This window comes from Oxyura jamaicensis, chromosome 1 (assembly GCF_011077185.1).
Source record: "Oxyura jamaicensis isolate SHBP4307 breed ruddy duck chromosome 1, BPBGC_Ojam_1.0, whole genome shotgun sequence".
Classification (NCBI taxonomy): domain Eukaryota; kingdom Metazoa; phylum Chordata; class Aves; order Anseriformes; family Anatidae; genus Oxyura; species Oxyura jamaicensis.
In genome coordinates this window covers 202,691,130-202,700,863 of record NC_048893.1, presented here as the reverse complement: position 1 = coordinate 202,700,863, position 9,734 = coordinate 202,691,130, and the positions used below count along the sequence as shown (strand labels likewise).

The 9,734-nt window shown below is 45.1% G+C and overlaps 1 protein-coding gene across 2 annotated transcripts in view; it reads left to right on the top strand.

The window, feature by feature from the left end:
- The window catches only part of FCHSD2 (FCH and double SH3 domains 2), a 141,993-nt gene that overhangs the window by 94,151 nt on the left and 38,108 nt on the right, over positions 1-9,734 (top strand). For both annotated transcript variants that reach the window (XM_035343767.1, XM_035343760.1), the window contains exons 8-9: positions 5,240-5,362; positions 8,956-9,051. In XM_035343767.1, the coding sequence (XP_035199658.1) occupies positions 5,240-5,362; positions 8,956-9,051 (219 nt within the window). The remainder of the gene's footprint in view (positions 1-5,239; positions 5,363-8,955; positions 9,052-9,734) is intronic.

The window sequence follows — 9,734 nt, the reverse complement described above, 5'->3', positions numbered from 1 at the left end:
TTCCTTTTAATTTTCTCTGTTGATCACAAAGCTCTGATGTGTGATCATCTTTCAATATAAAAAGTAATCCAACTGGAGTCCCGTTTACCCAGCTCGTCTGGCTGAAAATGCCCAGACTGCACCGTCCATGAGATCCCACTTCTCAATGGATTATGGGCGTAAGTTTTAAAGGCAAATAGCCCAAAAGCTGGACTCAGCATGCACGGTATGTGATGCAGATTGTTGGTTTTTTTTTTATGTTAAGTAATAAGAGATTTATAATAGCGTTGAGGAAAATACGGGAATTAAAAATAGTCCCCGTTCTTAATGGGCTACGGGTTGTTTTCAGAACTAAACGTCAGGGACGGACGAAACACGGCTTCTGCGGGACATGAGAATAGGGTGGTGTAAGAATTCAATGTTTAATAGGCTTCCTAAAATAGATGGAAGAAGGCATCCGTGATACAGATCTCCCTTACTGCTTCGGGGTTTTGCTGTGATTACCAAGAAGGAAATGAGGTCACGTTGCCGTGATGCAATAGCATTGAGTGAGCAGATAACGGGATGACTTATCACTCCACCAGCACAATGATTTGGGGGCAGTTCATTGAAAACTTCTCCTTATCTTCCCCTTTTCAGCCTGGAAGCAGGGTGGGGCAGGGGCAGGTCTAATTTTGGTCTCTCACCTCCACCCAGGCAAGGAAATGCTTTGCCTTCACCATCAGCTGCCGGCTTCCCGGCTGCTCTGGGAGCTGAGCTGGGGTCTGAAAAGGGTTTGGGGTTTGGTGCCCTTGTTTAAAAACACAAATCCCTTTGGGCAGCTGCCAGAGGCGAGTCAGAAAGCCCAAGTACTTAGAGCCCAGATAACTTAGAGGTGTTGTGGTCTTCTGAAGGTCAAGATATTGGTGCCTGGCAGGTTCAGGTCTCAAAATGAGAGCTCTGAGTTGACCACGTGAGTACCAACTATAAAAATACCGTCCAAGGCTTCAGCACATCACAGCAGTTCCTGTGCGAGACAGTCGTGAATTTTGAGCAGGAATATTTTGGAAATAGAGGTGGGATGGAAGACCCGCGTTGGTGCCTTAGCACGAGGTTGATCTGTGTTGGGCATGGGTCAAGTCAAACACGTTTGTGCTTTGGGATTTTGGAAGGAATGCATCTTTTAAAATAAAAATACGCAGTATTTTAGCTTGTTCTCTGTCTCCTCCCAGAATCCAAGGGGCTCTGATAATGTTTCTTGTGTGTGTTGCAGCATTGAAGTGGTTGGTTTTTAAAGGAAGGGCAACGGAGCCTCGTAGATGTTGAAGTTGCAGGAATGAACAAGAAACGTTCGACGCGCTGTCATTTCTACATGATGCGTTATATGTCATCTGTGCTTAAAAACAACAGCCAGAAGGCAGCCAAAATGCACCGACAATGCTTGAAATAGCTTTATTCAAATCTTTCTTTTTGACAAAGCCTTCGTAGTAGCTAGAATGATTAAAGCCGGGGCTCCCGAGAAGTTCCTAAAAGGTTTAATACAATCTCTAGAAATAAAAAAATCCTCCTCCAACTGAGAAATTTTGGTACTAGCAAAATTGCTTTAAAAGTGTCTTACATTGACACTTTATGCTGAAACCAGAAAAATGTTCTCCCCCCAGTATTTCATTCCATTGATCTGAATTAGCAGCGCAGGATTTATTTTAAAATGCAGTTTAATTTGATTGTGTACTCATTACCTTTGTTTACAATTTCAGTTTTTCCCAGTCCTAATTTGAGCCATTATCTGCTTGGACTCAGGTGGGGAAGTAATTTTGTACCTTTCGTGCAACAATTCCACGGAAAAGAAATTGCAGCATAGAAAACATTTGGGTCTTTGCTTGGAAATTGCCATTCCGTGTTACTTAACTTCGCATGATCTTGGTTCTGATGTGAAACGCCTTTAAAGAAATCACTGATTTCCTTCTTTGGTTGGAAAAAAACTCTTCCACTGTTTTTCTTTTCAGGCTGATTTTAATACAGCAAGCGATTTAGTATTCAGCTGAGATTCAGCAGGAGAACAAAAGCCATTGTCGTGTCGTAACGCGTGGGGGTTTTGAGGCTTTTTTTCAGTTTCCTCTTTGAGTTGTGGGATCAGAACGTTTGAAGAGGGGATTTATGTCAATCCCAAAGGGTGACGTGGGGTGGTTTGGGTCAGACTGCGTGCACGTAAACGAGGTTCAGGCTGGGCATTAGGAAATCCCATGGGGATGTTCATTTGCATTGTTTAGCTCGGCAAAGCCAATCCTTTTGTTTTAGTGTTACAATATCCAGCTCGATGTAAGAATCACCGTTTTATAGGAGGAGAGGTAAATCATCACTGGAAGCACTTTGTAACCAACCTGCTCTCCAATCCACTACCTGAAGGGGTTGTCATCTTTCCCTACAACCACGTTTACACATCCTGAGTGTTTTTAGCACGTGTTAGAGCTGTGGGCTGAGCTCTGGGCTTGCTTGGCCAACAACAGTGACCGTGCTGTATTGCATTGACTTCAATAACTCCAGTTCTGGCAGCTCTCCTCGGTGTTTAAGAACTTCATCATGTTGAAACGGCCTTTAATTCATGGAAGGAGGGCTGCGCTGCAGTTTTCCCATGCTGACAGATTTGTGAGCTTGCTAACGTTCCTCCACACTTCTCCCTTGTCTTCCTTACGTGCCCTCTACATCACTTTGGGGAATATTCTGGCATTATAGCACAAAACTTCAGGGTCGTTGCAAGAGGCGTGGGTAAAAACGAAGTTAATGTTACGTGTCCTTTTGTATTTCTAGAGCTGCAGAGCACAGCTGGAGATTATAAAGTGAATTCCTAAGGAGCCAGCCGTAGGTAGCAGTCGTGGGGAATAAACAGGCGCTGAGATGGGTTTCGCCTCTCCAAGCTTCTCGTGATGCTGTGCAGACGCGTGTAGCCAAACCTGGGTGCTGTGAGTGGTCAGTGCAGGGGAACAGGCTCTTAGCATGCGGTATTTCCTCTGCCCTATTTCATCCATCTACCTTAGAATAAGATAAATCACGCCGCAGAAGTACCAGCTTCTCTCCGGTGACTGTAGAAAGGACCCGGAGTTACAAACCCAAATACAGACCCCTGCCTCGGGGAAGGCTGCAGCTCAATGCCACGAATCCCTCCTGCTGGGTCTGACATAAAAAGAACATATGGGCTTGATATGAGAGCCGGGGGGGGGGGGGAGCTCTGAAATAGTTACTTGTTTGGATTGTGAGCCACTGTTTATAGCAGACTGGGATAAAAATCGCAGCTGCTTTGCAAACTGAGCATTTACGACTGCTTTGCCAACTTGAAACTATTTACATTTATTAGTCGAGTTGCAATCCAGCCCGCTGCTTGATCCGAAAAGCTTTGGCAACAGATACATCGGATCATAAAAGCCTGCAGGTTCCATTCTGGGGGAGTTTTAGGATTGCCACGGTCGTGCATAAAATCTCCTGAGAGCGCGACCATCCTCAGCGACTTTATACATCGTTTGTTTTCTCCGAAAGCGCAAGGCAGCTCCTGGGGCTACGTGGACCTGATACGGAAAGAAGCGCCCTTGAAAAACGGGAGAGTAACTTTGGCGTTGGCAGAAGTAAGACACGGAAGGTTTCACGTCATGAAAAAGGTTTAACGTCATAAAAGCGTGCCAAGTGGCGAAGTTAAAATCCTGGTGGCGGTCTGTGACGGGTGTTACGAACGGTGTGCTGCAAGAGAAGGCTTCCAGTAGAGCTGTGCTTGCAGCCACAGAGGCAAGACGTGAGGCCGTGTATCGTTGTCTGCTTTTTATGGATTTGTGCTGGGGAATTTCCTGATTTTTTTTGTCTCGGGAATGTTCCGGCCATAAGCTCATTTTACAGAATTCATTTGAAAAGAAATTTTTAAAAATAACCGTGGTTCCGAACGTATTTGGTGGAGTATCGGTAGCGCTGCCATCACCCGAGCCTGGAGCCTGGTCAGGCTGCTGCCTGGTGCTGGCAGAGAAATCTTTGTGTTCCTGCTGCTCTGGCGTGGCCTCCATTTAGTTTGTTTTCCTACAGCCGTATTTCTGCACGAGCAGATTTGCTTGGGGTGAGAGGCGGGTTTAATGCCGAAGGTGGGAGCTACAACAGCCTGGTGCTGAGCCTCACACTCGGTAGGTGGCAGGGAGGAAAACGCAGCAATTTAAAGCACATTTTGGGCAGCAAGTTTTGGACGTGAGGATTCCATCTCCCAGTTTCATCATTTTCCTCAACGCAAGACTTCACTGAGGTTGTCTCCATGTTAACTTTTAATTTCATGGGCGCATGCTGGAGCTGGGAGAGGATGCTGGGTGCCACAGAAGGAAAATCTCTGTGGTCAGCATGAATTCAGAGCAGCTTGTGTCCATTTTACATGCCTTAGCCTCGTCTTAGATGCTGGGTTGAATTTTGTTGGGACAGACACTATTTCTTAAGGCTTTTACAACTTCACCTTATTTTTTTCCCCTTGACTTCCAAATGATTTAAGCGCGATTTTATTTAGAAATGCACCCTTGAATCAGTTGAAGTCAGGTCCATTCCGTGACTTGATATGACTGGGATGATGACTTCAACGATGGCTTTAAATGACCGTCTGTGACATTTAAGTGAAATTGTCGGCATCTTGCTAAGCACCTCGTGTTTGTAGAGAGCCCGCGTTGAACTTTGGCGTAAGCTCGGCCACGCGATGGGATTTTACGGCTCTTGCTACAGCAGGGCTTTTGAGCTTGGGCTTTGATGTTGCCCTCAGGTAATTATTAAGCTCGTGATAAAGTTTTGCTGTGCACTCGATACTCCTCTGTCAAGGCGTGCGGTGGCAGGTATTGATTAGCACTCATTAACGAGCGAGCAGCTGTGTCGGAAGCTTGCAGATGTGCGGCGCCTCCGTAACGTCACCTGCAACCTCCGGTGACACGAGGAGGGCTCTGCCTGGTGGCCGCCGCGTGTCCTCAGGGCTCCTGGGTCGTCCCCACGTGGTGACAGCTCGCCGAGCACATTCCTTACGCAACTGGGTGGAGGTCATTGACGGCAAGGTGACGTTACAGCGCTCTGCGGTGCCATCTAATGGGAATACGGCCCTGCCATTCCTCCCCGATGAAACGCGTCCACCCCTCCCTGTCCCAGCCTGCTCCAGTAAGCCTCGGTGGACGTGTTTTAAAACCGCTTTGGATGGGCGTCTTGCAAAGCTAACCAAGTATCTCCGAAAATCGCGTTCTGAAGTACGGGATTTAATTCTTTAATTCTTTCCCTCTTCCTGCAGGCTCTCGATGGAAACGTATACGATCACCTTAAGGATTATTTAATGGCATTCAGCAGGACTGAACTCGAGACGTGCCAAGCTGTACAAAACACGTTCCAGTTTTTACTGGAGACTTCCAGCAGGGTAAGTTTTAACTGAACGATCCTTTGTAACGGAATACTTAGAGCATTCGTAGGTTCCCCGGCTTAAGGTTTGCTTCCAAAATAATGACAAAACTGACGGGTTATTATTTTTGGTTACTCCGGAGCGGTGTAAAGTTAAAAGAAACGAGACAGTTTTCTCGGGGAGAATTTTTCCTGTTGCCACCCAGACCGGGTTCTCATGAGTGCACTTACACAGCGCACGATCTTCGGAGAACGGCAACCGAGGGATGTCTAATTACCCTCACCCGGCATGGTTTAGAAGAGAAATTGCAGCTGAGGCTCCTGTGCTGTGTAATCTGGAACAGCGTTAGTCATCCGTCACAGCGAAGCTGTACAAAACCGTGCGGATCATTTTTTTAATAATTGATTGGGAAAACAAAATATCGCAGCGTTCTCCTCTCCTTTGAATTGAGGACTACAGAAAGCAGATCAGAGGCTTGTCGTACACGTGGTTTGTTTGCTTTGTCGAGCAGCCCGAGTCCGAAATCCGCCATCGCTTCCAGGATCATTTTGATGCTTAAATAATTCAGGTGCTGGGCTAAAAAAAAAAATAAATGATGCCATTGAGCTCCAACGAGCTGCCTTGGTGCAGTCATAATATTCCTGTGTACGTAGCCCTTAAGCACCTGCACGGAGACAGAGCCCATTATGCAGAGAATTATGGAAAACCAACGTATTTAACACGTTCCTTGCTCACCTGCAAGCAGGCTAACGGGCACCTTATTAGGTGTAATGCGAGCGGATTAAAAACTGCCTTCGTTCTAGGGAGTCTTTGAATTTACTTGGCAGCAAGGACGGGGAAAATGCTTTTATCTTCTGTTGGGAAAGGACCTTGCGCTACATCATCCAGGTCGGAAATATTTCTCTTTCTGCTTTACTAGGTTAGTACAATGCCCGGAGAAGGAACGGAACTGTAAATACAGCTGTCAGGTCGCAACAGGATTTTTACAACTGCTCCTCGGCACCAATTTTCTTCTCTCCTTGCCGTTCAAAAATGCAAAGAGGGAAAGTTTGTAGTGCGTTAGCACTTGCTCTGAAACACTAAACACGTTCATCAGGGGCTTATCCCACAGACACACGCTTTTCCTCGCCCTTTCTTTCAAACCTTTCTGGTGGGTCTGTGTTGCAGGAGCCAGCTCAGAAAGGAGAGGTGAATCCAGACGAGGAGCTTAGCAAGAGAGTTTTTATGCATGTCTTCAAGGCTGCCTGAGTGGTAAAACTCCGACAAATTTGTTAGCGATGTAGTCATTTGGAGGAGAACCCAGCCTGCCATCTGAGCAAAGGTTTTAAATATTTATTGGGTTTTTCAGTACTTCACCTGTTTTCTGTTAGTTTGAAATGGCAGATCACTGCCAAGCTGCGTTCAGAAAACATCACTGATGGGAAAGCTTTTGCTGTTCCTCGCCATCTGAAGTGTTTCTGTGTGCTGGATGGAGAACAGGACGAGCTGCTTCCCTGAAGCAGGCGCAGAGCTGGGCTGCAGGCAGGGAAACACTGCAGAAACAACCTTTCTGTACAAAACCAAGGCCTGGCACAATTTTTCTTGGTGCTGTTTGCTGCAGATTTGGAGGTTTTGTTCCTGGGAGGTTGGGGTGACCCAGGCCGTCTGACACCAGGCAAACAAAAAAGCAATTCAAGTTCCTTTTCAGCCGAACGGTCTTGCTCAAGATTTGCCCTTCTTGCACTTCTCTTCTGGGAAAATTTGTTTTTTTAAAGACTCTTTTCTGAAATTCCACTCGCTGGTTTAAGGAAGAAAATTTCGAGAAACTTCTCCAGCCTAGGGCAGATCATTTCATTTCTGCCTGTGTCCGACTGCGCTATTCCTGCACACGGTATATAGCTGACATTTGCTTTCAAATCTATTAAAAAATGCCAAGAGACATGGGCTTCATAAAGAAACTCCACGAGAACGTTGAATTAATTTCCGAATAGCACAAAATCCATTTGGAAAAGTTGCCCCCTGGTCCTGAGAATATTGTGTATTCGAACTCTTTTTATTTTAACAATTGTCAAATCTATATTTGACAATTATTATAATGAATAATTAACACAATTAGTCATTATTAGAGAATGATGCTCCAGGTTTTTAATTTGCAGGACGTGCACACAGCAGGTCTGGCGTTGTGGCACAGCTGTCCTCAGTCACAGAAACGTGCACTCTATTTAAAGGTGTGTACAGTGAATTTATCACGGACTACTTGGCTTGGTTCTGCCTTTTTTGAGGCCTTTTAATAGAAAATAAAGAAGAATTGGCTCCGTCCCCGTCCCTCAAGACCTCGGTTACGCAGGGCTTGCTGCCTTGCAAAGCAAAAGGGTTTTGTGTTGGGAGGATCTGATGCAACCTGCCGCTGAAAAGTGTGCCCTGCAAATGGGGATGGCAGGGGATAGGACGCTGTACCACATCCTAGCGGTCCCGTAGTCACTGCTCAGCATCTTCTGAAGCTGCAGATGGTTCCTCCTTCAGTGCTTCAGGAATCTGGGGGTTTGGTGACACCTAACGCAGGCTCCCCGTACGCCTTCTCTGTCCACCTCTGTGCATTTCAATGCATTCACGTTAAACAACTCAAATTGAAACAGCAATTATGTCGTTTACTGTTTTAAATGAGTGCGTTATTGGCCCGGAAGGACTATTTACTTTTCCTTCTCTAACTCAGGATTAATTTTTTGCAGTTCTCTATTGCGAGCATCAACATTTGCATGCATCAGAGATGTCCTACTCACCAGCTTACAACAATTTCATTCTTCATTCTTGGCCATACGCAGTGCTGCTGACACTTACGGATAAATGCCGTCTTTATTAGAGACTTCCGTGCATTTAACGCCTCGGTTTGGTTATACATTTCTATAACTCGATGCTGCTGTTTATGCACAGTCGTCAGCGGAAGCAGCGAATACTCTGCAGCGTCGTTAAATTAGCGGTGCTCTTTGTCACCCTGCAGTCACCGAGGTTTTCTTTGTAAATATGTGCAACTGGTGACGTAGCTGGTTTGTTCGGGGATACGTGCTCTGCTATGTGAAACATGTCATTAAACAAATCCGGTAGCCGAAGTAGCTTTTGTTTAGCAAAATGCAAGCTAAAATTTTTCTTTGAAAGTGATTTGATGTGAAGAGATTCATCTTGTAACTGATCTTGTGTGCGTTATTCCAAATAGTCTTTTCAGCTCCTGCAAGTAATAATTTGTGTAAAGATAAGACATTTCAGTTTAAGAAAGAGCTGCCTACAAGAAATTACCCACAGGAGGAGAGAAAAATATTTATGGTAGGGATACGACATGGCTCTCTGCGTGGTAGTTGGCTTTTTTTCCCCCGTTTTGCCTTTGTGACTTTTTTCGTTGGTTCATGGCAGAAATGTTTTAGGTCTCTGTCTCCCGGTGTGTGTCCTACCAGTCGCTTCTGAATACCTGTGGCTAGTACTGCCCAGAGCCAGGTTTTGTATTTCCTTCTGTCGTGCTCAAGGTTCTGCTGCAGATTTGGTCTCTGTTTGAAAGTGTATTAAGTTTACTCTAGCAGCATTTGTCGCATGCTTTTAAGATTGGAAAATAACCAACCTAAACGGCACTTGTTATTTTCTAGGTGGTGCGGGACTACAATCTGCAGCTGTTTTTACAGGAGAACTCAGTGTTTCACAAACCCCAGCCCTTCCAGTTCCAACCGAGTGACAGCGACACTGTAAGAACACAGCTGAATTCTTTCATTTATTTCTTCTTGCTCTGTTTTTAAGAAAGTTGTTATAAATGGGTGAGAGAAAGAGCTCACTGGTGTAGCAGTCTGTTTGAACCTCGTGCTGTATTTTTGGAATACAAAGCCTGAATCCATCAGCTCCGTTTGCGGTAGGTGGGTAACGAAGCATCAGACAGGCTCAGTGTCATCCACAGAAAAGCTGATTTGCTTCCAGATTGTGGCTAGCAGTCCTGTGTTTCTCTGCTTTCACTGTGATACTTCCTATATTCTGTTAGCTTTTTCTCGTGTGGGTGAGGTTCTCAAAGTGTTTACTAGTGCTGGGTTACGAATAGTGTGGTGCTATGCCAAATACAGTGTCCGTACTCCTCTGATTTACTCAAGGAGTATCTATAGATACCTATAAGAAGTTCTTGATCTAGAAAGGACACCGTTAAAATGTTGTATTCCAAAAAGTCTCAGAAAATACCATGCTTTGACATACATTGCTTCCAAAGCAATCATTAATGATATTAAAATTGAGTAAATCACAGTAGGTAAACACATTTCCAATCAACACTTTAAAAAAAAAGTGAACTGATGTCCCACTGACACCGCTAATGTTGTTTTAAGAAACAGCAATTTAAAATGTGTCTAGACTAAAGAAAAGAAGCTACCCTTGTGCGGCTTTATAT